Raw genomic sequence first — 27578 nt, 5'->3', positions numbered from 1 at the left:
AATTGTTAAAGGGAACATGATAGCCTGGAATAGAAACATAGGACGTAGTAAGGTGTGGGGTAGAAATAACAAAATCACAAAATCGGTAGCGTACAAAGATTTACATTCTTTTATGTTCTATATTTGATATTCTTGAGCTATCAGGCTATCCCCTCCTCTTCCCCATAGACAGGGCCTAATTTCCACTCTGTACATGCTCAGTGGAAAGGTGACTGCAGAAGAAAGCAAATGATTCTGAAGCTGTTCATCATGGGAAATATAAAATCAGCCGAATTCGGGAGTCATAATAACAACTGCAATCGGAAGAGGGATTTATTATTTCAGTCCAAGGAACCTCCAGAAGAACCGGAAAAGGAGGGAGCAGCCATCTTTGTTTACGGTGGGAAAAGGGAAGAGTTTGAAGCTTCCTAAAGATTCATGGCTTCACCAGAGAAGAAAAGGAAGCAGGGAATTTACATACTGTGTTTGATCTGTGGCATTTTTCCCTAGAAAGAAATATCTTCGCCTTGAAGAGGTCAGAAAAGAAGCCTTTGAGCATTTTTATCCAGAGGGAAGATCCTTTGGGGAGTCTGAGGTAAAACACAGAATCATAGGGCTAGAAAGGATCTCAGAGGTCTCCTAGTCCACCCCTCAGATCCAGGCAGGAGGAGACCTAATACCACTCCAGCCTCACAGTTCCCCAGTCTATTTTTGAGAACTTCCAGTGAGGGAGCAGCCACAATTCGGAGGAAGTAAATTATTCCACTGATTAATTGTTCTCACTGTTAGAAAATTTCTCCTGACTTCTAGGTTGGATCTCTCTTGAGGAAGCTTCCACCCATGGCTTCCTTCCTGCCCTGCCCTCTGGGGCTTTGGAGAAGAGGTCCTTCCCTTCTTCTTCTCTGGGAAAGCCCCTCAAGGGCTGGAAGACGGTTAACAGGCCCTAAACACCCAGCCTCCATTCCTCTCTTCCACAGGCTGGGCCTCCCTGGCTCTCCCGACGGTTCCTCCTTCCCTTCAACCTCCCTCCATCTTCTCTCTTGCTCCTCCCTGCGCTCTTTCCAGGCTCTCCGCCTCTTGCTGGACTCCTGGAGACCGGAAGTGGGTCCGGCACTCGGGGGGAGGGGGGGGGGGGCTCACTTGGGCCCCATAAACCGGGATCCCCATTTCTCCGGTTCTCTTGATGCTGCTCTCCCTCTGTTGATCCCAAGACTGCCTCGTTTTTCAGAAGATAAGTGCTAAAAGGGGTTTGGGGTCGGTGGGAGACACTTGGCGGAGAAACAAAAACGACGCATCTGGAAGGGGATTTCCTGGTTGCACTTTCGCTTTCCTTTCCCTCCTCTCTGGCCGGTGGCGCCTGGACGTCTGCCTAGCAACAATGACGACACGGGGATACTTTTTTTCTACTGGTTGAGCCTGGCCAATCGCGGCCTTTCTCTGGGTTGTTGCGCAGTTGCTCAGGCGGGGCGCGTCTTTCTCTGCCTGCGCCTGTCCAGGAGATCCGGGGCTGCTTGAGGGTCGCGGCCAGGATGGCTCTGCGCTCGGCGCCCCTCGGGCTCCTGGTGCTGCTGGCGGTCGCCCTACGGGAGAGCTGCGTTGGTGAGTCCCTTTGGGGCCTTCGGGAGATCCGGCCCCTTTTTCCTTCCCGGGACTCTTTCTCTCTCCGCCCCCCAAAAGTTTATTCCCAGAAATAGAGTCCCTGGTTCGGTCCTCTTTCCAGTCCGCTCCCCTCCCCCCCGTGGCCCCTGTTTGGTTAGGTCCCAAAACGTTGGGGGGACCCTGCTGCCTCCCCCCTAACCCCAGGAGAGCCCCCCGGGGAACAGGACAAGGGTGGCCCCTCCAGGTGTCCGTCAAGTCTACCTGGGCGCCCCCAAGCGCCGTTCTTTCCCTCCCCCGAAGTGGCGGTTGTCGGAAAGCGGCGTTTGCAGGGGATCCGGGCAGATCCCGAACTTCCTGGCTGCCTTCGCCCAACCCCCCTCCGCCTGGGTCGCCTTTCCTGCCTTTGGGGGAGCTTTGGGGCTCTTTGGGGCTTCTGGAGCTGGGAGGACCCGGCTGGTTTCTCCCATCGGATCCGTGTCTTGGCAGATGCCGGTGCAGTGGAGCGATGGGGCCAAGGTTGTCCTGTGAATGCAGCAGGATGAGAGTCTGGAGAGAAGAAGCCCTTCTTCATAATCTTCCTAAATCTTCCTCCTTCCTGATTGTCACTTTCTCCTGATCCCCACCATCACCCCGTGATCCTAAACCCAAAATACCCCCCCCCCCAGATTTATTCTGGGAAAGGCAGAGATTTGCCTCCCAGGAGGTTCCTTCTTCCATTTCAGAAGCTGCCAACATGGGGCAGTTTGCAAAATTAAAAAATATTTAAAATATATAATTATTCCTTAGTATTCAGGAACTTGGGGTGTTCCTGGCTGTTTGCTCTGAGAAATTATTAATACAGCAACTTTGCAAAAGACATTTAAAAAGTTGGCAGCATCTTAAGGATTAAATAAACTGTCTTGGAGGTAAAAGAAGAGAGAAAAACCTCTGGATGGTGACCATGAAATGAATCGCTGCTCAGCCCCAGAAGGGGAAGAAGCCGGTTCTGGATCACGGAGAGTCCGATCCCCCCTCCTTCTGTTAGGGAAATTCTGTGATCCCTTTTGGATTCCGAAATCTCCCCAGAGCAGGAAGTGGATCTGGGATCCCTCTCCCCAAAAGCTCTGAGAAGCCCCTGGGATTGTGGGGAGGAGCAGGAAGAAGGAGGCCCAGGCCTTTGCCTTGGACTGGGAAGGACTGGGAGGCCATAGTGGAGGGAATGGGCAGTGGGACTACAGGCAGTCCTCGACTTACAACAGTTCATTTAGTGACCAAAGTTGCAATGCCATTGAAAAAAGCGACAGTATGACCATTTTCCACCCTCATGACCATTTTAGCATCCTCATTGACATGTGACCGAGATTTGGATGCTGGGCAACTGGTTCATATTTATGACGGTCGCAGTCTCCCCATATCACATGAGCCCCTTTTGCAGCGTTCTCACAAGCAAAGTCCATGGAGAAGCCAGATTCACTTAACAACCAGGTTATTTATTTAACAACTGCAACAATTCATTTAACAACTGTGGCAAGAAAATTTGTAAAATGGAGGAAAAAACTCACTTAACAAATATCTCACTTAGCAACAAAAAAATATGGGCTCAATTATGGTCATATAAGTCGAGGACTACCTGCATTTATTTCTCTGGGCTTTGGAGGTCCTGCCCTTTTGTATGCAGACCCTGGTTCTGCCCAAATAAATCCCATGAACGATCCTGAAAACGATCTTTAAAATCTTGGGTGCCCTGGAAGAATTTCTGACCTGAAGAGCTTTCAGAATGGACACCAAAAAGGGGCCTTGGGGATTTTCCAGCTGAATCGATTTCCCAGCAGCATTTTATTCATTTTTTTTTCTTTTGATTCTTTTAACCTGCTTAGAAGCTGTTTTTTTTTCTGTTCATTGGGCAGCCTGAGCGTCTCTTCCGTGTTTGTATTTGGACAATGGAAACTAAACGGTGTCTTAATGTGATTTTTTCCCTCCTTGTTAGTAAAGTTTCATGTCTTGTGAATTGAGCCTGTCCTCCAAGGAAGGGCTGGAAAAACTCGGATGATTCTCAGTCAGGAGTTTGCATGATGGAAAGTGAAATAATTTTCTGTGTTTAATCTTTGGTTCACCAGAGGGGCTTGAAAGGTGACAGGACCCTCCCCACAGAGGATGAGTTTAGGGAGAGGACCCCAGCTGAGCCCCCCAAAAACACATGGGTGTTTTCAGCAGGAACTCCCAATCAGGCCCAGTGGGGGCAGGGGGTGGGGGCAGGGTGGAGAGGCCCCCTGGGTTTCTATAGGGTGAGGGGAATTCTGGGAATTGAACTCCAAATGGCTGAGCCTGAGGAACTCCGATTTAGGCCTTTAACTTGCACTCACTGATCATGGGCAGAGTTGAGTAGCCAGGATCACAATCCCCTCCCCAAGTTGGCTGAGGGGCATTTCTGCCAGACAAAGTGCAGGATCAGCCCCAGAGGAGGACAGGATTCAGAGCGGCTTCTGCGGAAAGTGAAGGGTGAGATTCAGAGGAAATCTGGTCCAATGGAAAGCGTCCGTGGATGATGGTTTCAGGGCCCTAACTGGGTTGCAGGAATGAAGCAATCTTGGGAAGATCCCAGTGAAATTCTCTGTGGAATGAGGGGGAGCCCCTCTGAGTCCTGGGTTCAAGGCCGATTCCTGCTCAGAGGACTGAACTCTGGGAGGGGAGGGGGGATTTTCCAGCGATGGGAAGGGGGACAGGAGGAAGATCTGGGGTCTCCGTGGCTTCATTGCTGCTCCCTTCCCTTTGCCTTCCCCCGTTTGGGTTTCCCCTAAGGATCCCCTGGCTCTCCCTTCCCCTCCCCCGTTTTATAAAATCTCCCCTAATATCTGCTGCTATAAACCACCCACTTTGGCCCTTAGACTTTTTTTTTTCCTGTGAATTGAAATTTGGGGTGTCCAGGTGGGGTTTCCTGCTGCTTTTGAGCTCCTGGTGGGGAATCCCCCCTTTTCCCTGTGGGGCCACTGCAGCCTCCTTGGGGCAGAGAGTGAGCAGGCCAGAAGGGGGTTTGAGGGAGGCCTTGATGGAAGAGGGGAGGGCACAATTGGGGGCAGGGGGAGCCCTTCCTTGCCCTCCAACCCTTCAGGCCATAATATGGGGGCCATAATATGTCCTTTTCTTTCTTTTTAATTATTTGTTCAATGTTTTTGTTTAGTTTTTTTCTGTCTCTATTCAATCCTTTTCTTTTGTATTTTAATCTTTTTAATAAAATAAAATGGTCAATTCTAAGAAAAATGGAACAGGAGATTCAGTTTGGCCTGGCTGCTTCCCCCATTAACCATTGTACACAAACTGTAAGAATATGAAAATGGTTTGCTGAAAATAAATGCTTTTGCTTTCTTCTTACCTGACAGTTTCTACCTGTCATTGAAAGTTGGGAAGAGCAAAGTTTTTTCCCTCCTTGTTGCTCAGAGACCCCAATTTCACTCTGAGTGGGAGGAAGGGGAGGAACCAAGGCAAAGCCTGGAAGGAGCATGAAGTGTGTTTGTTGTGTGCGGGGGGCTCCTGTGGGCCCTTTTGGGGAGGAGGAGGCAGCCATTTTGGGGAGGAGGAGGCAGCCATTTTGCTCCCACGTCCAGCTCTTTCTCTAGCATCACCAGCTGCTCCTGTGTAAAATGGCTGTTTGGCCTTGACTTGGGGGTGGCAGCAACAGAGGCTGCTTTCCCCTCAAATCCACCTTTGCCTCAGGCTCTCTGAGCCTCACCGAGGGGGTTTTCAGGAGACAGGAGTTCAATGCCCGCCAGAGCCACCCTGGTCCCCTTAAATAACAAGGATTTCCCCCTCCTGGCTGTTCAGAGACCCTGATGTCACTTTGAGTGGTAGGAAGAGGAGGAACCAAGGCAAAAACGGGGGGGCTTCTGTGTGGTCCTCGAGGAGGAGGCAGCCATTTTGCTCCTGTGTCCAGAGGTTTCTCTAGCCTCAGGGTCTTGGCCAAGTTGCTGGTCTCTGGGCCTGACTCAGGGGCCCTTCGGGAGACACGAGTTCAATGCCCGGCCAGAGCCGTCCTGGTCCCCTTGCAGAAGGTCAGCTTCTCCTGCTTCTGGGAGGTTCCCTCTGGGCTCTTCAGGTGCCCAATAAAATGCGGTGGCCCAAGAGTGGGGAGACCCTTGATTGATGAGAAAAAAGACCCCCATATAACAGAAAGTCCTCAAGCTACAACTACAATTGGCTCCAAAATTTATGTTGCTAAGTGAGAAATGTGTCGAGTGAGTTTTGCCCCATTTTATGACCATTCTTGCCACGGTTGTTAAGTGAATCACTGCACTAGTTAAATTAGTAACATGGTTGTTAAGTGAATCCGGCTTCCCCATTGACTTTGCTTCTCCGAAGATCAGAAAAGGGGACCCCATGACTGCGGGACTCGGCAACCGTCACAAATATGAGTCAGTTGCCAAGTGCCCAAATGTAAATCACGTGCGCTTGAGGATGCTGAAGGGTCATAAGTGTGAAAAATGGTCATATCTGTTTTTTCAGTGCCATTGTAACTTTGAAAGGTCACTAAATGAACTGATGTAAGTTGAGTGAAAGGGGGGGTCTTTCACATCAATGCCCTTTGGGGCTTCCTAGATGCCCTCAAGAGAGCCCAAAAAGGGGAGAGTTTCCAACCTGCAACACGAGAGTCACACTCAGCCTTGGGCAGCTAACAATGCAGCCCCAGAACACTTTTAATGTTAAACAATATAAAAAAAATAAAAAGTGTATATTAACTATATTATATAATTTATACACTTTATATATCTGCCTCTGTGGCTCAGTGGTTAGAGTGCAGTACTGCAGACTACTTTTGCTGACTGCCGGCTAAATTCAAACCCCACCGGCTCAAGGATGACTCAGCCTTCCATCCTTCCGAGGTGGTAAAATGAGGACCCAGATTGTTGGGGGCAAAAGGCTGACTCTGTAAAGCGCTTAGAGGGGGCTGTAAAAGCAATGTAAAGAGGTATATAGGTCTAAGTGCTATTTATTTATGTATTATTTATTTATTGAATTTATATTGCTGCCTATTCACCCATTGCAACACAAGGCGTCTTACAGAATGTAAAACCATATTTAAAACAATAAAACAAATAAAAACTAGCAAAAAGAATCAAATAAATTAATAAAGTACAATAGAACAAAATCTGGGGGAAAAAATCGGCCTTGCAAGGGTGCAGCCCAAGCCAATTGCTTTTCACCCAATGCTGCCCAAGGAAGCCCAAAGGTTTGACATGGCTGCTTTAAAACATTTGGTGAGAAGTCAATCTGTATTTGAGTCCATTCTTCCGAATCAAAAGTTTTAGACATTCATTTATTTATTAGATTCTTCAGACTGGCCAGCTTCATCTTCAAACTTCCACAAGAGCCTTTTGAGCCTTTTCATCCAGAGCGAAGATTACTCGGAGTTTGTGACCTGGGATATAGAATCGTAGGGTTGGGAGGGACCTCAGAGGTCTTCCAGTCCAACCTCCGGCTTAAGGCAGGAGAGCTTATACCATCCTGGTCAAAAGGTTATCCAGTTTATTTCTGAAAACCTCCAGTGATGGAGCAGCCACAACTCCCGGAGGAGAACGATTCCATTGAGGAAAGGTTCTCGCTGTTGGAAGTTTCCTCCTTACTTCTAGGTTGGAGCTCTCTTCTACCCAGGATTTTTTTTTTTTGGGGGGGGGGCTCTCCGGAGAAAAAGTCGAACCCTTCTTTGTGGCAGCCCCCCAAGTTCTGAAAGGCAGTTATCATGTCTCTCCCCGCAATTCTTCTCTGCCAGAGGCTACAGATCCCTCCCTCCCTCTCTTGACCATAAGATTTGCCCTCTGGATTATTCATTTATTTATTTATGTCAATTGCTTACAAGATGATAGGTATAAATAAAAAACATAGTTATGAATACATGGATACATATAAGAAAAATAAAAAAAAATAAAAGAAACAATAGGACAGGGACGGTAGGTACGTTGGTGTGCTTATGCACGTCCCCTACAGATCTCTTAGGAAAGGGGTGAGGTCAATAGTAGACAGTCTAAGGTTAAAGTTTTTGGGGTTTGCGGAAGAAACTACAGAGTCAGGTAGAGTATTCCAGACATTGACCACTCTGTTGCTGAAGTTGTATTTCCTGCAATCAAGTTTGGTGCAATTAAACTTGAGTTTGTATCTATTATTTGCTCTTGTGTTGTTATGGTTGAAGCTGAAGTATTCATTGACAGGTAGGACATTGCAATGCACGATTTTATATACTATACTTAGATCGGACCAAAGGCGGCGTAGTTCTAGATTTTCTAGGTCTAGAATTTCAAGTCTGGTGGAATAAGGTATTCAACAACGAATAGAGGAGTGGAGAACTCTTCTTGTGAAATATTTCTGGACTTTCTCAACTGTGTTAATATCAGGTACGTAATGTGGGTTCCAGACTGATGAGCTGCATTCAAATATTGGTCTAGCAAATGTTTTGTATGCTCTACTTATTAGTGTAATATTACCAGAGAAAAAGCTACATAAGATTAGGTTAACAATTTTTAACGGCGTTTTCGCTATGTAATTACAGTGGGCTCTAGCACTTAGATCATTAGAGATGAGTACTCCAAGATCCTTGACAGAGTTTGTGTGATGACCCGTAGTCTCTCAAAATAACCCAAAACCCAAAACATATATTAAAGTCCAGTAAGGCCTTCAACTTCACTTCACTGTTTTATTAGGCACAGGTTAAAGTCACAAAAGTAAATAATGAGGCTAACAGAAAACCAAAAGAAACTTCATTGATGAGAGTTCTGAAGGAAGCCGAGATAATTAGTCATAAACTCCAGGCAAATAACTGAGAAAAGTCCATGGGAAGAACGCCAACAAAGATAAACCTCTTTCAAGGTAAACACTAACTGACTCCAGCAATTCTAACTACGTAGCTGAAAAACGTATATACATAGCTCCCACTTGCATGCCACAAGGAGGATCATGGTAATCTCCTCTTGAGTAGACCTCGCTTTTCCCTGATCCTCTCCTCGCTGCGTGCCCTAGGATGTATAGTGGATAGGCCTGGATCCTCCTCTGACTGCTCAGCCGGCCTCTGCCCTTCCCCAGCCTCCTCCCCCACCTCTGGAGCCACACTCCCACGCCCTGTTGGCTGTTCCTCCTCTTCCTCAGAGTCAGACTCCACCAGGGGCATATGACAGTTTGGATCATCAACAAGGTCTTGACTGTTCAGCCTGTATTATATTTTCTGATATTTTTTGCCAATATGTAGGACAGAGCATTTATTTGTTGAGATTTGAAGTTGCCATTTGTTTGACCATTCTGATACATAGTCAAGGTCTTTTTGAAGGGTTGCAGTGTTATTTACAAGCAATCTATGTTAATTTTTTTTCACAGGATTAGTGTTCACTTCTGGTCAATGATATTTGTCTTTTTGGGCACAAGATTACATTCATTTCATTTAATACAAGAGAGCAAAACCTTCCCATCCCATCATTGTCAGGAATTGCCTGTTGCAAGTCTGTAGTTTGTCTGTCTGTCTGTCTGTCTCAGAAAGAAGCCGGCAAAGAGAAAGGGAGCTTACATAATCCAGGAGCCAATTTGATCAGTTCCATCTTGCACTGGCTTGTTTCTACATAATTTGATTCATTTCTGTCTGGCTTGGTGCTTAAAACACTATTTGAGGCTTTTCTTCTGATGGGATCGTTTTTTCTTTCCCCGCTTTGCTAATTGAGAGGAGAATCTATAAAGCTGCAGGCCAGCAGGGGGCGCCATTCTCCAGCTCATCTTTGTTTCTGGAGATTCTTAGGGCTTTGATGAGACTTTTATCCATTTGAAAGATTTTCAAAGATTTACATTCTTTTTTTAAAAAAAAATACTTTATTGATTTTACAGTTAAAATAGACCAACAACACACACATAAATGCAACATAGAAAAGGAAAACAAGAAAAAAAGAATAGAAAGAAAAAGATAGAAAACAATTAAAAACGTTTTCATCTTCAACAGTTTGTGAGACCTCCTTTTTATCCTTATTTTATACCATATACACAATTAATCCTTCCATATCTCTGTATATCACTACTATGATTCTATCATATCTTCTTTTGCCTTTTAGTGTGAAACCTATCTTTGATCTAACCATCTGTACCAGCAGTTCCACCTGTCGTAATATATTGAAGTATCTTTATCTTTTAATGCCAAGGTTAATTTGACCATTTCTGCACAACTTGAAATTTGTTGAATAATCATCTCCTCTGATGGAACATGAGGCTGTTTCCAACATTGTGCAAAAGCCAATCTGGCCGCTGTCAAAATATGTATTATTATATATTTCACTTTTTTTGGTAGTTCTTTATCAAAAATTCCTAATAGAAAGGACTCTGGTTTAAATTCAGCCTGTTCTCTTGTCATTTCCTCCAGCCAATTTCTAATTTTCTGCCAATAGTTTTGAGCTTCTGTACAAGACCACCACATATGGAAGAAAGTTCCCTCTTTTTTTTGCATTTCCAGAAGTTTGGACTCATATTGGGGTGCATCTTTGCTAATCCCGAAGGAGAAAGGTGCCACCTATAAAACATTTTATAGGCATTTTTTAATGGGAGATTGGGAAAAATAGCCAGAAATATTTTCACAGACATCTAATCAAGAGATTCATTATTGACCAATTGGAAGAAAATAGGGAAAAAACACTACTTAAAGATACCAATCTGAATCTCAACAATGGAGGCAACGATTCACCCAAATAATTTGGATATTACTAAAATGATTAAATATAAGGATCTATTGGATACGGAAGGAAATCTGAAATCGTGGCAAGACCTCCAAGATCAGGGATTAAAAATTGATCTGTGGGCATATCCTCAAATTCAAAGTAGATACAAACAGGACAAGAAAGAATTTGGAATTAATAATAAACTCCAGCCATTAGATAAAATTTTATTAGGATCAGGCAAAAAAAATATAACAAAATTTTATAATTATTTATTAGAGGTAGAATTAGAGGAAGAAATTGTTAAAGGGAACATGATAGCCTGGAATAGAAACATAGGACGTAGTAAGGTGTGGGGTAGAAATAACAAAATCACAAAATCGGTAGCGTACAAAGATTTACATTCTTTTATGTTCTATATTTGATATTCCTGAGCTATCAGGCTATCCCCTCCTCTTCCCCATAGACAGGGCCTAATTTCCACTCTGTACATGCTCAGTGGAAAGGTGACTGCAGAAGAAAGCAAATGATTCTGAAGCTGTTCATCATAGGAAATATAAAATCAGCCGAATTCGTGAGTCATAATAACACCTGTAATCGGAAGAGGGATTTATTATTTGAGTCCAAGGAGTCTCCAGAAGAACCGGAAAAGGAGGGAGCAGCCATCTTTGTTTACGGTGGGAAAAGGGAAGAGTTTGAAGCTTCCTAAAGATTCATGGCTTCACCAGAGAAGAAAAGGAAGCAGGGAATTTATATGCTGTGTTTGATCCGTCTGGCATTTTTCCCTAGAAAGAAATACCTTCGCCTTGAAGAGGCCACAAAAGAAGCCTTTGAGCATTTTTATCCAGAGCGAAGATCCTTTGGGGAGTCTGAGGTAAAACACAGAATCATAGGGCTAGAAAGGACCTCAGAGGTCTCCTAGTCCACCCCTCAGATCCAGGCAGGAGGAGACCTAATACCATCCCAGCCTCACAGTTCCCCAGTCTATTTTTGGAAACTTCCAGTGAGGGAGAAGCCACAATTCGGAGGATGTAAATTATTCCACTGATTAATTGTTCTCACTGTTAGAAAATTTCTCCTGACTCCTAGGTTGGATCTCTCTTGAGGAAGCTTCCACCCATGGCTTCCTTCCTGCCCTGCCCTCTGGGGCTTTGGAGAAGAGGTCCTTCCCTTCTTCTTCTCTGGGAAAGCCCCTCAAGGGCTGGAAGACGGTTAACAGGCCCTAAACACCCAGCCTCCATTCCTCTCTTCCACAGGCTGGGCCTCCCTGGCTCTCCCGACGGTTCCTCCTTCCCTTCAACCTCCCTCCATCTTCTCTCTTGCTCCTCCCTGCGCTCTTTCCAGGCTCTCCGCCTCTTGCTGGACTCCTGGAGACCGGAAGTGGGTCCAGCACTCGGGGGGGGGGGGGGGGGCTCACTTGGGCCCCATAAACCGGGATTCCCATTTCTCCGGTTCTCTTGATGCTGCTCTCCCTCTCTTGATCCCAAGACTGCCTCGTTTTTCAGAGGATAAGTGCTAAAAGGGGATTGGGGTCGGTGGGAGACACTTGGCGGAGAAACAAAAACGATGCATCTGGAAGGGGATTTCCTGATGGCACTTTCGCTTTCCTTTCCCTCCTCTCTGGCCGGTGGCGCCTGGACGTCTGCCTAGCAACAATGACGACACGGGGATACTTTTTTTCTACTGGTTGAGCCTGGCCAATCGCGGCCTTTCTCTGGGTTGTTGCGCAGTTGCTCAGGCGGGGCGCGTCTTTCTCTGCCTGCGCCTGTCCAGGAGATCCGGGGCTGCTTGAGGGTCGCGGCCAGGATGGCTCTGCGCTCGGCGCCCCTCGGGCTCCTGGTGCTGCTGGCGGTCGCCCTCCGGGAGAGCTGCGTTGGTGAGTCCCTTTGGGGCCTTCGGGAGATCCGGCCCCTTTTTCCTTCCCGGGACTCTTTCTCTCTCCGCCCCCCAAAAGTTTATTCCCAGAAATAGAGTCCCTGGTTCGGTCCTCTTTCCAGTCCGCTCCCCTCCCCCCCCCCCGTGGCCCCTGTTTGGTTAGGTCCCAAAACGTTGGGAGGACTCTGTTGCCTCCCCCCTAATCCCAGGAGAGCCCCCCGGGGAACAGGACAAGGGTGGCCCCTCCAGGTGTCCCTCAAGTCTACCTGGGCGCCCCCAAGCGCCGTTCTTTCCCTCCCCCGAAGTGGCGGTTGTCGGAAAGCGGCGTTTGCAGGGGATCCGGGCAGATCCCGAACTTCCTGGCTGCCTTCGCCCAACCTCCCTCCGCCTGGGTCGCCTTTCCTGCCTTTGGGGGAGCTTTGGGGCTCTTTGGGGCTTCTGGAGCTGGGAGGACCCGGCTGGTTTCTCCCATCGGATCCGTGTCTTGGCAGATGCCGGTGCAGTGGAGCGATGGGGCCAAGGTTGTCCTGTGAATGCAGCAGGATGAGAGTCTGGAGAGAAGAAGCCCTTCTTCATAATCTCCCTAAATATTCCTCCTTCCTGATTGTCACTTTCTCCTGATCCCCACCATCACCCCGTGATCCTAAACCCAAAATACCCCCCGAGATTTATTCTGGGAAAGGCAGAGATTTGCCTCCCAGGAGGTTCCTTCTTCCATTTCAGAAGCTGCCAACATGGGGCAGTTTGCAAAATTAAAAAATATTTAAAATATATAATTATTCCTTAGTATTCAGGAACTTGGGGTGTTCCTGGCTGTTTGCTCTGAGAAATTATTAATACAGCAACTTTTCAAAAGACATTAAAAAAGTTGGCAGGATCTTAAGGGTTAAATAAACTGGCTTGGAGGTAAAAGAAGAGAGAAACACCTCTGGATGGTGACCATGAAATGAATCGCTGCTCAGCCCCAGAAGGGGAAGAAGCCGGTTCTGGATCACGGAGAGTCCGATCCCCCCTCCTTCTGTTAGGGAAATTCTGTGATCCCTTTTGGATTCCGAAATCTCCCCAGAGCAGGAAGTGGATCTGGGATCCCTCTCCCCAAAAGCTCTGAGAAGCCCCTGGGATTGTGGGGAGGAGCAGGAAGAAGGAGGCCCAGGCCTTTGCCTTGGACTGGGAAGGACTGGGAGGCCATACTGGAGGGAATGGGCAGTGGGACTACAGGCAGTCCTCGACTTACAACAGTTCATTTAGTGACCAAAGTTGCAATGCCATTGAAAAAAGCGACAGTATGACCATTTTCCACCCTCATGACCATTTTAGCATCCTTATTGACATGTGACCGAGATTTGGATGCTGGGCAACTGGTTCATATTTATGACGGTCGCAGTCTCCGCATATCACATGAGCCCCTTTTGCAGCGTTCTCACAAGCAAAGTCCATGGAGAAGCCAGATTCACTTAACAACCAGGTTATTTATTTAACAACTGCAACCATTCATTTAACAACTGTGGCAAGAAAATTTGTAAAATGGAGGAAAAAACTCACTTAACAAATGTCTCGCTTAGCAACAAAAAATATGGGCTCAATTATGGTCATATAAGTCGAGGACTACCTGCATTTATTTCTCTGGGCTTTGGCGGTCCTGCCCTTTTGTATGCAGACCCTGGTTCTGCCCCAATAAATCCCATGAACGATCCTGAAAATGATCTTTAAAATCTTGGGTGCCCTGGAAGAATTTCTGACCTGAAGAGCTTTCAGAATGGACACCAAAAAGGGGCCTTGGGGATTTTCCAGCTGAATCGATTTCCCAGCAGCATTTTATTCATTTTATTTTCTTTTGATTCTTTTAACCTGCTTAGAAGCTGTTTTTTTTTCTGTTCATTGGGCAGCCTGAGAGTCTCTTCCCTGTTTGTATTTTGACAATGGAAACTAAACGGTGACTTAATGTGATTTTTTCCCTCCTTGTTAGTAAAGTTTCATGTCTTGTGAATTGAGCCTGTCCTCCAAGGAAGGGCTGGAAAAACTCGGATGATCCTCAGTCAGGAGTTTGCATGATGGAAAGTGAAATAATTTTCTGTGTTTAATCTTTGGTTCACCAGAGGGGCTTGAAAGGTGACAGGACCCTCCCCACAGAGGATGAGTTTAGGGAGAGGACCCCAGCTGAGCCCCCCAAAAACACATGGGTGTTTTCAGCAGGAACTCCCAATCAGGCCCAGTGGGGGCAGGGGGTGGGGGCAGGGTGGAGAGGCCCCCTGGGTTTCTATAGGGTGAGGGGAATTCTGGGAATTGAAGTCCAAATGGCTGAGTCTGAGGAACTCTGATTTAGGCCTTTACCTTCCACTCACTGATCATGGGCAGAGTTGAGTAGCCAGGATCACAATCCCCTCCCAAGTTGGCTGAGGGGCATTTCTGCCTGACAAAGTGCAGGATCAGCCCCAGAGGAGGACAGGATTCAGAGCGGCTTCTGCGGAAAGTGAAGGGTGAGATTCAGAGGAAATCTGGTCCAATGGAAAGCGTCCGTGGATGATGGTTTCAGGGCCCTAACTGGGTTGCAGGAATGAAGCAATCTTGGGATGATCCCAGTGAAATTCTCTGTGGAATGAGGGGGAGCCCCTCTGAGTCCTGGGTTCAAGGCCGATTCCTGCTCAGAGGACTGAACTCTGGGAGGGGAGGGGGGATTTTCCAGCGATGGGAAGGGGGACAGGAGGAAGATCTGGGGTCTCCGTGGCTTCATTGCTGCTCCTTTCCCTTTGCCTTCCCCCGTTTGGGTTTCCCCTAAGGATCCCCTGGCTCTCCCTTCCCCTCCCCCGTTTTATAAAATCTCCCCTAATATCTGCCGCTATAAACCATCCACTTTGGCCCTTAGACTTTTTTTTTTCCTGTGAATTGAAATTTGGGGTGTCCAGGTGGGGTTTCCTGCTGCTTTTGAGCTCCTGGGGGGGAATCCGCCCTTTTCCCTGTGGGGCCACTGCAGCCTCCTTGGGGCAGAGACTGAGCAGGCCAGAAGGGGGTTTGAGGGAGGCCTTGATGGAAGAGGGGAGGGCACAATTGGGGGCAGGGGGAGCCCTTCCCTGCCCTCCAACCCTTCAGGCCCTCCAGAAGCTGCTTCTCTCCCTCTCAGTCGCTCCCTCATTCCACCTCCTGCCTCCTCTCCCACCATCTCCCCCTTCCTTCCCCCCTTCCTCCTCTGCCCCCCCATCTCTCTTCTTCCTCTTCCTCCTTCCTCCCCAGAGCCTCAGGTGGGAGCCTCCGTGGGATCAGGGCCCTTGACTGAAGCCCCCTAACTCTGCCCCTCTGGGTCCCTTCCAGGCGCCTCCTCCCACTCCATGAAGTATTTCTTCACCTCCATCTCAGACCCCAGTCAGGGGCTGCCCCAGTTTGTGACTGTGGGGTACGTGGACGGTCAGGTCTTTGTTCACTACGACAGCCACAGCCGGAGGATGCAGCCTCGAGTCTCCTGGATAGAGAAGTATGTGGGGAAGGAGGATCCCCAGTACTGGGACAGAAACACCCAGATATCACGTGCTGATGAGGAGACGTTCAGAGGAAACCTGGAGACTCTGAGGAATCGCTACAATCAGAGCGAAGGTGAGTGATGGGTCTGGTGGCTCCTCCGGCCCCATATTCCCCTCCCCAGGAACCAGAGGGGGGGAGGGGGGGGGTCCCTTCAAAGGGAAAAGCAGCCTCCACACCATTTAAAAAGTCTTTTTTTAGATGTTTATTCTTTTATTTTAATCAATATAAGATTGTCCTTGCCTCCATAGCTGACATTTTCTTCCAACTGCAGTTAATGAAAACGTGTTTCAATTTATCCATCTGTCTGTCTGAATGTTGACATGGATATTGATATAAACTGAGGTAAAAAGGGACCAAAATCTCCCCTCCCCCCATGGAAGACGGAGGGTCCTTAGTGGATCTCCTGCTGTGGGGGAGGAAGGGAATCACAAGTCTCCCCCCCCCCAAAAAAAAGGGGCAGGGGGATCCTAAGGAGATCCTGGGGGAAGCAGGTCCTCGTCCTTCTGTCTGTTTCCACCCCAGAGAAATGAGGGATCAGGTGGAGATCCACCTGGGGAGACTAGATCCCTTTCCTCCCCCCCCTTGTTGGAGGGAGGAGTGGGGCCCGAATGCCAGGAGCTTCTTCTCATCCTCCAGGTGGGAGGAGAGGCCAGGAGGCCCAAATGGGGTGGGGGGCTCTTGGAGGGGGGGTCACAGGGCCGGGATCCTCCCAATCTTGAGGGGGAAAGAGAGAAAAGAAACAAACCTCCATTTGGGGCCCTGCAAGAGTCTCTCAGGGCCTTCATGGCTTCCCATCCTTGGTCCCTCAGGCTGGACTCCTGCCCTGCCCTCTTGGTGGGGCTGCCCTGGAGGGGGGGGAGACTCTTCCTTCAGCAGCCCCTCCCCCCATTCTGCCATCTTTTGGGGTGGACAAGATTCCCCTTCAAGGAACCTTATTTAGGAAAGGGGTGCAAGGAAATCTGGGTGTAACGATAGGCTGCTTTCGGCTGAGGAAAAGCTTCTCCACAAACCTCAGCCATTTCCCCTCCTTTCATCCCAAGGAGGGGCAGCCCCGCCCTTTTCCTCCCCCCCCCTCCAGGGAGACCCCAGAGCTCATCCAGTCCTGCCCCTGATCCCCCAGGATCCCCCCAGATCCCTCCAGGCCCCCTGCTGGCCTCCCAGGGGAGCAGAGCTGCACCCAGAGGGCTCCCCCTGGTGGAGGAAGGAGGAAGGAGGCCGGCCAGAGTGGAGGGGAGCCTCCTTTCCAGGCTAAAGAGCCCCAAAGGTCCCAACCTTCCCTCAAAGGGAGGCTCCTTCCACCCCCCCCATCGCCTGAGTCGCCTCCTCTGGACCTTCCCCAGCTCCCTCCGGTCCTTTTCTGGGGTCTTTTGAGCAGAAACTGCAGAGAATATTCCAGATGTGGAGGCACCCTTGATTCATGGAAAGGTTTTTGACATTAGCCTCTCTGTGTTTTCAATAGTATTTTAATGATCACTGATATCCTGTTTGCCCTTTAAATTTTTTATAAAATTTGGATTAAACTTTTTGAACAAAAAACAAAAACTAATGGAAAGTAACCTAAAGTAAAGGAGATAAAAGAAAGAAATCAAAGAAAAATAAAAAAGTACAAGAAAAGAAAAGAATTAAAGAAAATAAAGAAAGAAAAAAGACATAAAGAAGCGATTTCTGATATTCTTCACGGCAGTTCTAAATATAAATGTGTTTTAGCCCCTCTTAAGCAGCCTTCCTCAACCTTTTGACCCTGGAGGAACCCTTGAACTATTTTTCAGGCCTCCGGGAAGCCCTGAACATCCAGGCTCAAAGATGGGCTGAAATTGTTTCATGCATAGACCTGAAGAGATGCATTAATAGTGTTCTTACACTAAATATAAAAAAGGAAACTTTCCTTTTCAGTGTGATCCCTGTGCTTTCTTTTTCCTGCACAAATATTCAAATCTGTGCCAAATTTGAGATAAGAAAATACAGATTTTTATCTTCAAGTGGAATAAGACAATTTCATTCTTTGCTTTTGATGCTTCTGAAATAAGACTGAGCTTGTTGTCAGGAGTTGAAAACAGCAGCCAAATATTTTGGGCCTTCCTGTGAATGGCAGGAGATTCTTCTTGGGCAGAAATCCAGAACTATTTTTCCCAGGGGGAGATCAGGGAATCTCCTCTCGAGGGAAGGATCAGACTGCACCTCACGAGGATCTTCCTCTTCCTCCAAAGGGAATTTCTCAGGCTGAGCAGAAGATTCAGAGAAAGGATCCCTCACCCGTCGTTCCTGGGTGTGGAAAGGGAGGGAAAAGACCTGTCAGTTTAGTTCAACTGTACTTACAGGTAGTTTCTCCTTAGATTTGAGAGTTTCTGGCGTCCTTTCTCTCTCTCAAGGCCAAACAGAAGTAGAAACATTTCAGGATTTCCATTTGGTTTTTTTGGTTTTTCAAACATCCAGTGTTCTCCTTAAATCCAAGAATCTGTTCACTTGAAGACGAAATACCTGCTCCAGGGCCTTGCAGAGCCTGTAATCTTCAAGTTCCTTTCAAAGGCCATTAACCCTTTGGGTGTCCAGATCAGACTGGGCCACTTGCTGCTGCGGCTGAGGAAAATATTCCTTTGTGTCCCTCCGAGGCTTCATTCCCTCTTTGCACTAAACCCTGGTTTGTTTCAGGTTAGCCCAAAGTGGGAACCAGCCCTTGTGATGGTGCTATTTGTGCACATAGACCAAGATTTATGGTCACAGGGATCCCTGCAACCTTTTGAGTAGATCGACCAGATCCTCTTTGAGGCCATGAGATTCTCAGTCCCTCTTAGCAGCCGCAGATTCAGGCAACTTTTCTCTCTCTGTGGGATCCCTTCCTTTCCCCCCAAGAGTCTCCCCTGCAGAGGAACAGCAGAAGGAAAGATGGAAGGGTCTCCGTCCCTCCGTTTATTCTGTGACTCCCCCTTTTCTGGGTCTCCCTTGGGATCCTCTGCTGTCTTTTCCAGCTTCTCCTTTTTCCTGGGGAGGTTCAGGGGCTCCATCCTGGGGGGGAAATGCAGGGAGGGGGGTCGAGGGAGGGGAGAAGGGCGGCTAGTGATGGGGGCTTTCTTTCCCTTGAACTCTAGGGAGGAAATGGGGGTGTCAGTGCCTGTGTCAAGGTCCCTGCAGGGAGGGAGGGTCTCTGTCTATCGTCAGGACTCCCCAAACCATTTTCCTGTCCCTATTTCAGGCTTTCACATAATACAGAGCATGTATGGCTGCGAACTCCAGAAAGACGGGAGCAAAAAAGGGTTTATACAGGACGGATATGATGGGAGGGACTTCATCTCCTTTGACAAGGAGACCCTCACCTGGGTGGCTCCCATCCCCCAGGCCCAGATCACCAAGAGGAAATGGGATGGTATTCCAGCACGGAATCAGTACTGGAAGTCCTACCTGGAGAAGGAATGCATTGACTGGATAAAGAAGTACCTGTCCTACGGGAAAGAGACGCTGCTGAGGACAGGTGAGCATCTGGATCCAGGCTGGACTTTCCTCCTTGATGGCCGGATTTCTCTGACACATTCAGCCCCTTTGGGTCCCTTGTCTGGAGCCTGTTTGCCCTGGTGGGAATCCTCCTCCTCCTCCCCTTCCAGCCCCTCTTGCAGGACACGGGAAGCCCTGTTGGGTTCCCATTGCCAGGCAGCCATTCGGTGGACCAGGAAATGCAGCCTCTCCCTGGCAGGAAAAGCCCCTCCGGGTGTCCTGTTCACTGCCCACAATGAGGCAACCATTTGGGGCTATTCAGGGAAACCCCCATTAGCCCAACGGTAGTCAAGAGTGATGGGCTCCCTGAATCTCCCCCCATGAACTCTCCTTCCCCCCACATCCCACGGGGGGCTCCCTCCCAGTCTTGCACCCGATTGGGGGGCCTCCCATGCCCACCATTGTGGGGGCTCCTCTTCCGCCCTTCATAAGACATCATCAGAGCCCCCACTTGGGCAAAGAAGCCCATGGATGAGGGGTTCGCTTTCCAGGGTGGGGGGATCCCCCATAGTTTTTGTAGATCTTTCTCTTCAACCTCAAACAGGTTCCCTCAATTCTGACTTAGTGACTCTTTCCTCAAAACGGCCCCCTCCCCCCACAGGGGGGGTCACCTTATAACCTTTTCCTGTCATTTGTTATTAATTCACCATCCAGACCACCCCTCCCCCTCTTGGCTCTTTGATCCCTCCAGGATCAGCTGGTTGAGATTAGGATCAAGGGGGGAATCCTCCCCCCCCCCCCAGATTGCCAACAGCCCCTCCCTGCCAGGGGGGACCTTCTCTCTCTTCCATTGGCATCACCTCCCTCTGCCCTTCCCCCCCCCTTTTGAGAGACAAAATCTGTTTTCCAAACAGATCAGTGAGAAATTCCGAAATCCCTGAGCCCCTTTTTCCTCTGATTCCGGCTCTCTTGCTCACAACATTGTGGTTGTGTCCCTTGGAAAGAGGCCTGGAGCAGCCTCAGATTCTGGGGAGCAGAAGAGGAACCAAGAAGTAGGGAGCAACTTCTGTGTTGTTGTGGTTGCCTTGAAAGGGAACTTAAAAGACCATCTCCACTCTCCCTCCCCTGAAGGGAGCAGCCCAAGATCAGTCAGAGTTCAAAGCAGTCAGAGAGGAATTTCCTTGGACCCTCAATTTGGGAAAATCAGGAGTTCTTGTGGTTGAGCATTTTCCAGATTTGGAGCATTTCCTAAAACTTTTGGAGATGCTGCAGGTGTGAAGTTTAAATCCTGGGGTTACAACTAAGTGCTGGGAGATTTTCCTGCCCTTCCATGTTTCTCACCCCCCTTTCAAGCTCTGGAGGGGCTGAGAGTTAATTCTGGGGGTGCCGTTTCTGCAGAGCCCCCAGGGGTGACGGTGAGAGGCAAGACAGAGGTGGAGGATGGGATGGAGACGCACATCTGCCGCCTGGATGGCTTCTACCCCAGGGAGATCGATGCCTCCTGGAGGAGGGACGGGGAGGTCTGGCTGGAGGAGACCTTCCATGGGTCTCTGGCCCCCAACGCGGATGGGACCTACCACTACTGGCTCAGCATCCGGATCGACCCCAAAGAGAGGGGCCGCTATCGGTGCCACGTGGAGCACGACGGCCTGCCGGAGCCTCTGGACCTGGCCCTGGAAGGTGAGAGGCTGCAGGGAGGGGAAGGCTGGGCTCTTTGGCAGGCTGGGAGGTGGTGGGAGAGGAATCTGGCCCCAGATGTGTCCAGGTGTGAGCAAACCTGAGCTTTCATCCATTGGGTTTTCCAGTGTTTGAGGCTGGTGCAGCTGCAGGGACCAGAGCACAGAACTGACTTCAGGGGATGGAAAGTACAGAGTCCCATCCCAAGAGTTGGCCGATCCTCATGAAATGCCCTCAGATCCTCTCTTAGGCCTTCCCCGTTCCTTGCCCCCAGCACCAGAAACAGATTTCCTTTTGTTCACAATTCCTAAAGTACAAGAATCAGGAGGAGTCTGGTTGCCCCTTTTCTGAAGGAAAATTTTGACTAAAATGGATGAAGTGCAGCCGACTTCAGGAAATGCAGAGAGTGGCTGGACTGATGCATCAGGAGTCAGAAAAGAGGCTAAGAAGTCTGAGTTTTATTGTCATCAGAGACTAACAGGGTTTCCTGCTTTCAAGGTCAAAAGGTCACTGTGTGTTGCTGCTCTAAGAAAGAAGTTGCACCTTATTTTATGATCTGATATGTGAATTCCTGAGGCTCAGCATAAAACCCAAGGAAAAAAGCCCTCTTTCAAAGAGTTCTGTATATGCTCAGAAGTGTCCTTAACATACACTGGACTTCCAAAGTGGCAAAATTCACATTCAATTTTTTTTATTGATGATTGTCACTGTGATACAAGAAATATTCAAATGTAATTGTTATGCTGATATCCCAGGCAAAATAAAATATTCCTTTTATTTTTGTTGCTGTTTATACCAAGCACCAAATTCACAAGTGGAATGATTGCTATTCAATGGGAATCCTGAATTTTGTGCAAGAGAAATTTAAATTTAAACTTCCCTCCTCAAACCTGCTTCCCCCCCAAGCAATACCCCTTTATAATGCCTTGGTGAGACCATCTGTGGAATTCTTCATCCAGTTTTGGTTGCCACGATATAGAAAAGATGTTGAGACTCTGGAAAAAGTGCAGAGAAGGGCAAGAAAGATGGTTAGGAGCCTGGAGGCCAAAATCTATGAAGAGCAGTTGCAGGAATTGGGCATTTCTGGTTTAATGAAAAGAAGGACTGGGGGTGACATGATACGTCCCAATATCTCAGGGGCTGCCACAAAGAAGAGGCAGTCAAGCTATTCTCCAAAGCTCCTGAGGGCAGGACAAGAAGCCATGGGTGGAAACTAAACAAGGAGAGAAGCAACCTAGAACTGAGGAGAAATTTCCTGACAGGGAGGACAATTAATGAGAGGAATGGCTTCCCTTCAGAAGTTGTGGGGGCTCCATCACTGGAAGCATTTAAGAAGAGACTGGAGAGTCACTTGTCTGGAATGGTTTAGGGCCTCTGGTTTGAGCAGGGGGTCAGACTGGAAGACCTCCAGGGTCCTCTCCAACTCTGTTATTCCGTTATTCTATTTCTGCCATTTTTGGGACCATCTAGAAGCTGGATATCACCCAATTCCATTTTCATGCTGACATTCTGGAAGCACAAAATACAATTTTATGCTAGTTCTGGACTAGCCAAAGAAATGAAAGTGTGTACTTCACAAAACAAGTCTAGGTGATACGAACTATTTTACTTTAAATAATAAAATGCAAAAATAGATCTGCCCAATTCCCAAAATGTTTTTGTTTAACAAATTTTGTTTATTTTATTGTGTTGGGGACCTTTTTGTTTTGTAAGCTGCTGAGAGTCACAAGGTGGCAAAGGGCTGCTTTTGAGTCGAAAAGCCAAAGATGAATCCAGCTGCCTTCATGCTGGGCTGGTGGGAGAAGGAGGCAGCGTCAGGAGGACACGTCCTCTAACAACGGTTAGCAAGGCTCCTTCACGTTACCCTGAGAGGGACACAAAAATGAGCCCATGGAGATTTTAATTTTGGGAAATTTCCAGCTTTCATTTCTTTAGGTCTCTCTTGGGAAGTTTGTTTGGGCTTCTCCTTCAATGATCTGCTCTTTCTCCCAATTCAGAACCAAAATCCAACCTGGGGATCATCATTGGCTGCGTTGTGGCTGCTCTTGTCCTGGTGGGTGTGATTGCTGGGATCCTGGTATTCTTCAGTAAGTGTCTTTTTTTGAGGGGGGGTGATGGAAGGACCCCCTTTGGGGAGCTTCTTCTGGGCTTCCTTCTGTCCTGTTTTCGTAGCCCTCTGAGATCTCAGCCTCTCGCTGGGACTCCCGTCTCCCTTCAGCTGAGTCTGAGATTCAGGCAGTCCTGTCTTCTCCTGAGTTGGGAAGAGGCTTCCCAGTTCCGTCCCTTTCAAAGAATTTGGTCAAAGAGCAGCAGAGAAGGATTTCCATGAAAATCTTCCTCCCCTCCCAGCTGCTGCGGCTGCTGCTTCCCCCAATTCCCCTCCATCCATCTCGGAGGCAGCAGGTCTCTCTTGGGGCAAATCAGGAGATACATTTGTATTTTGAAGATCTTTCTGTCTTCATAAATGGGACAAAGGGTCTGTGAAGTATCTCCTGCGGTTCTTCCTCCTACGGAGAGAGAGTTTGGATGATCTCTGGTGGATTCTTCTGAGCTTTCCCTGATTTTTGTCCTTGCAGAGAGACGACAGGATGACTACAGAGCAGCACCAAGTGAGTGATTTGTCCTCTTTGCATGTAATCTCCAACTTAGAGCCGGGACCAGAGGCACCATTAGTTGAGAGGGGTGTGTGTGTGTGTGTTTGTGTGTTTGCCTGTGCTATCTTCCATGCTAAGAACCAGGCTGGGGAAGATGGGCCCCCTTTTCATTACAGCCAGGCTGTTCTTGGAAGTGGAGTCCTCCAGCAGAGACTTCTGGGACAAGGAACCTTCAAGAAGATGAGAAGACGCAGCTGGTGGAAGGTCCCTCTGACTGAAAACATGCTCTGTTTCCCAGGGAGGCAGAAAGGAAAGGCTTGGCCAAATGAGACTCAGAAGCTCCATAAAATCAGGGCTCCACCCCCTCCCACCACCACCAGCCGGTACTTTTCCTGCCCCAGCCGTCCCTACAGCCCGCGGCCATCGAGGAAGAGCCCAGGCCAGGAGAGGCGAGCTGGAAGGGGCGGGAGCGCCACACAAATGCAAGTAAAGCAGCGCTCCTGCGCCTTCCAGCCATCTCCATCGCCGTTTCAGACCGTCTGTGCCGCCAGCCCCCTCTTGCTGCAACAGCACCGTTACCTCGTCCTGGCCGGCGAGGGCTGCGCGGCTTTTTGCATGTTGCACCGCCTGCAAATTTGCACGTTACAGGTGCCAGCCGCTACGACGGAGATTTCCAACCGCACCATGGGCCGGTCCCATATTCCAGAGCTGCAGTAGTCAGCCGTGGTCATCCCGGAGCAGCTCATCCATGGCAGGCCGGTGCACAGGCCAGTCCTGTGACTACGGCAGCTCTGGAATATGGGACCGACTTTCCCACCAACATCAGCAAGCCACCGTCCGTCAAAATAAATGTTAGTGGTCCGCGGGATTTGAAATTATGAGTTTGGTGGTCCCCGAGGTCCAAAAGGTTGGCGACCGCTGGATTCATGTGTCTTTGATTGTGTGTGTGAGAGGGAGGTAGGGAGGGAGGGAGCTGGAGTCAGAAAGAGCTGAGCTTCTCCCCCTATAAGCCAAGAGAGCAACTTTCTCCCCCTCTTTTTCTTTCCTTCTTTTCCAGCAAGTGACAAAGGATCCAACAGTTCAGCCCAGGGTAAGTCAGACGGAGCTGCTGCTGCTGCTGCCGCATGAGCCATTCTGTCCCTTTGGAAGGTTCTGGGTGGACAAGGGGATGAAAAGAGGAGAGCCCCCCACTTTTTAAAGGCCCCCCAGATTCGTCCTCCTTTGTCCCCTCTGCTTCTGGTGGAACCACTGGAATAATTGCACCCGCTGTGCCTTAGTGGGTGAGGCCGCCAGGCGAGACCGGGAGTTCTAGTCCCGCCTTAGGCCTGAAAGCCGGCCGGGTGTCCCAAACGTCACTTTCCTTGCACTGATTTGTTCTGCAGAGGAGAAGGGAAAACTCTCCCTGTTGGATTCAGGCAGGGGAGGCAGCCCAGAGTCTGCATGGTGGAGCCTGGTGGTCCCCATTGGAGGAAGGAGCCCCCAATTCTTTGAGGGGGAAATAGGGAAACCACTAGCGAGGCCATGATCCCCAGTGGCTAGAGACTCTTCTGCTGGCATAGATGGGACCTGGCTGACTCTGGAAGGGGAAGAGGTTCCCTCTGTCTCAGATGTGCCCAGCTGGGTTTAGGGTGTGGCCCCAACCGAGATCCCAGGCAGGATTGTTGGGGTTCCAGGGGTCCCCTGAGAATCTCTCCTGGCACTCAGGATGCTCCCAGCCCTCGATTCTGGTTGGGACTCCCTGTTTCTGACTCTGGGTTGACATGATGGGCTGGTGGCTCCTGAACCAGCCTCCCTGCCTGAGCTGCTGGAGACCCTCTCAGGGTTGGCATGGACTTGCCCAGGATTATGGTCCTGGGAGACTTCAATCTTCCCTCCCTGGTCTTGGCCTCAGAAGCAGCCCAGGGTTCGTGGCCATCCTGGCGTCCGGGGGTCTCTCCCGGATCGTCCTGGGTTCGACTCGAGACAGCGGCCACACACTGGATGGGATCTTTTTTTTAAATTATTTTTTTATTTTTAACATACAACAAATTCCATTTCAATCGTGTGTCGTTTAGGTACATAGTTCATGTGCTTAACAGTTACTAATAATATTCTTAACAGTATAACAATATAACAATAATCACATTCCCATATATATAAGTAATATTCAGGATGTCTATTACGCTAGTTTCTCTCATTGCTTTATAAATACGTCTAATCCCTTTTAATTAATTTTATTTCCTAGCCATTTATAAAACAAGTCCCATACCATGTAATATTCAGATTCTTCTTTTTCTTTAATTTCTACTGTCAATCTATTCATTTCTGCACATTCAAATATTTTTCCAATTATTTTTTCCCTCTATCGGTATTTTATCACTTTTCCAATTTTGAGGAAATACAATTCTAGCTGCTATTAATACATGTAAAATTAGGTATGTCTTTTCTTTGGTGTAACCTTCAGGTACCATTCCTAATATTTCAGGCTTCAAATCTACATGTTGTTTAATCATTTTTTCCAACCGTGTGTGTATTTTGGTCCAATATCTTTTAGCTTCTATCCAAGTCCACCACCTACGGTTATCTATTTCACTGGCCCCGATTTCCTTGTTGGAGCAAAGGCAACAGGATCTGATGGGGGAATCTGGATTTTATTTATTGTTTTAAATATTCCACATGGCAGTTTATTGAACTTTACTGTGAGCTGCCTAGAGTCACCTTGATGAGATGGGTGGGATGGAAGTTTAATTAATAAATTAAGGAAAAACTTTATGTCCTCTGAGAAGTTTGTGAGGCTGAAGAGGTTGAATGGAGAAGAAAGAGATTTCTCCTCCTCACAGGACAAGACATCCATTCATTCTCTGTCTTTTTCTCCAATCCAGGGAGCAACCAGACCGTTTAGCAGCCCCCTTGCAGGTGAGTGGACTGGGGGGGGCCACATGGGGTGAGAGGGGGGGAGGGGAGGGGAGGGCTTTGGGGTCCAAGGACCAAGGGAGGGTGAGGAGACTTTGGAAATCCCTCTTCTCTCTCCGGTTCATCCCAAACACTGGAAGGGAAGGGATTTGGGGGGGAGGGCTCGGGGGAGGGGTCTTCCTGCCCCCAAACTCTGATCCTGTGGCGCCTCTCAGGCTCCGCCTGTCTTGGTCCCACTGACCCTTGGGTGCTTCTTCCCTCCTCTTTGCAGTGGAGACTCCCAGCCTAAAGAGAGAGGAAGGAAAAGAGGGACCAGCCTTCTCCTGAATTAGGCCAGGCTCTTCAGGCCTTTCCTGCATGCTGGAACCAGGGTAGATTTGGGGTCTTTCATCACTGCTTTTATCGCTGAATCGGTAAACTTTTTCTATCATGACTGAGGAGCAGAGGAGAAAAGGATGTATTATGTGTTAAGATTTCAAATAGGGTTTCGTAGATAATAGTTTATAATAGGTAGGTTGCATAACATCCTTAATGGGCTTTTCCTGATTAATCTTAGTGGATAGAGATTAGAGGTTAAAGATTAGAGGTTTTAGAGACGGGTTTAGAGAGAATGGGGTGAGGATTAGGATGAATAGTTCATTTGTTTTACTTTAAGAAAGGTTGATAAGTTGTTAATTTTCATTATATTTGTTGAGGATAAAAGTAGAGGTTTCTTTTTCTTGTATATCTGTTTAATGTCATCTTTGATGAAACTGTTACTAAAAGAAGAAATGTGCATTCTGAGATTTTTGTCACTAAAATAGTTAGTGCATTCTTAATTGATTATTGCACGGTTATTTCACCATATATTTGATAACACAAAGTTTGACAAATAATGAATATACTGAGTATATTATTTGACACTGATTTTTATATAGATTGCCATTTATGGATGTTCATGATTTAGAAAAATGGAACATGAGATCAATTGCAGAGTCAGGTTGCTACGTCCTTAACAATGGTACATATATTATAAAGTTTGTTAAAATTGTTTGCTAAAAATAAATGGTTTTGCTTTCTTCTTACCTGACCGTTTCTGCCTCTTAGTGGAAGTTGGAAATAACAAAGATTTTCCCCTCCTTGTTGATCAGGGACCCCAATTTCGCTCTGAGTGATAGGAAGGGGAGGAATCGAGGGGAGAACTGGAGGGGCTCCTGTTTCCTCCTTTGGGGAGGAGGCGGCCATTTTGTTCCTGTCTCCAGAGGTTTCTCCGGCATCACCGGCTGATCACTTGCAAAATGGCTACTTGGCCTTGGCTTGGGGGTGGCAGGAACAGAGGCTGCTTTCCCCTCAAATCCACCTTTGCCTCAGGTTGCTGTCCAAGTGGCTGGTCTCTGAG

General features: G+C 48.2%; 1 protein-coding gene across 12 annotated transcripts in view; it reads left to right on the top strand.

Moving 5' to 3' along the window:
• LOC113454871 (class I histocompatibility antigen, F10 alpha chain-like) overlaps positions 1-27264 on the top strand; it is a 74403-nt gene extending 47139 nt beyond the window's left edge. The window contains exons 1-9 of one of the 12 annotated variants that reach the window (XM_087928015.1): positions 1335-1578; positions 15405-15683; positions 18802-19077; positions 20436-20717; positions 22712-22801; positions 23291-23323; positions 24366-24398; positions 26170-26203; positions 26472-27264. In XM_087928015.1, coding sequence (XP_087784141.1) covers positions 1509-1578; positions 15405-15683; positions 18802-19077; positions 20436-20717; positions 22712-22801; positions 23291-23323; positions 24366-24398; positions 26170-26189 — 1083 coding nt within the window. In that variant the 5' untranslated portion in view covers positions 1335-1508 and the 3' untranslated portion in view covers positions 26190-26203; positions 26472-27264. Of the gene's footprint in view, positions 1-1334; positions 1579-11482; positions 12100-15404; positions 15684-18801; positions 19097-20435; positions 20718-22711; positions 22802-23290; positions 23332-24365; positions 24403-26169; positions 26204-26471 lie in introns of those variants that run through there. The other 11 variants (XM_087928012.1, XM_087928013.1, XM_087928011.1 and 8 more) reach the window with 11 other exon arrangements.
• Positions 27265-27578: the final 314 nt, after the last annotated feature.

Source organism: Pseudonaja textilis, chromosome 2, assembly GCF_049901715.1.
Source record: "Pseudonaja textilis isolate UNSWEBS1 chromosome 2, rPseTex1.2, whole genome shotgun sequence".
NCBI lineage: Eukaryota > Metazoa > Chordata > Lepidosauria > Squamata > Elapidae > Pseudonaja > Pseudonaja textilis.
The sequence above is the reverse complement of the archived record's forward strand: the minus strand, read 5'-3'. Positions and strand labels throughout refer to the sequence as shown.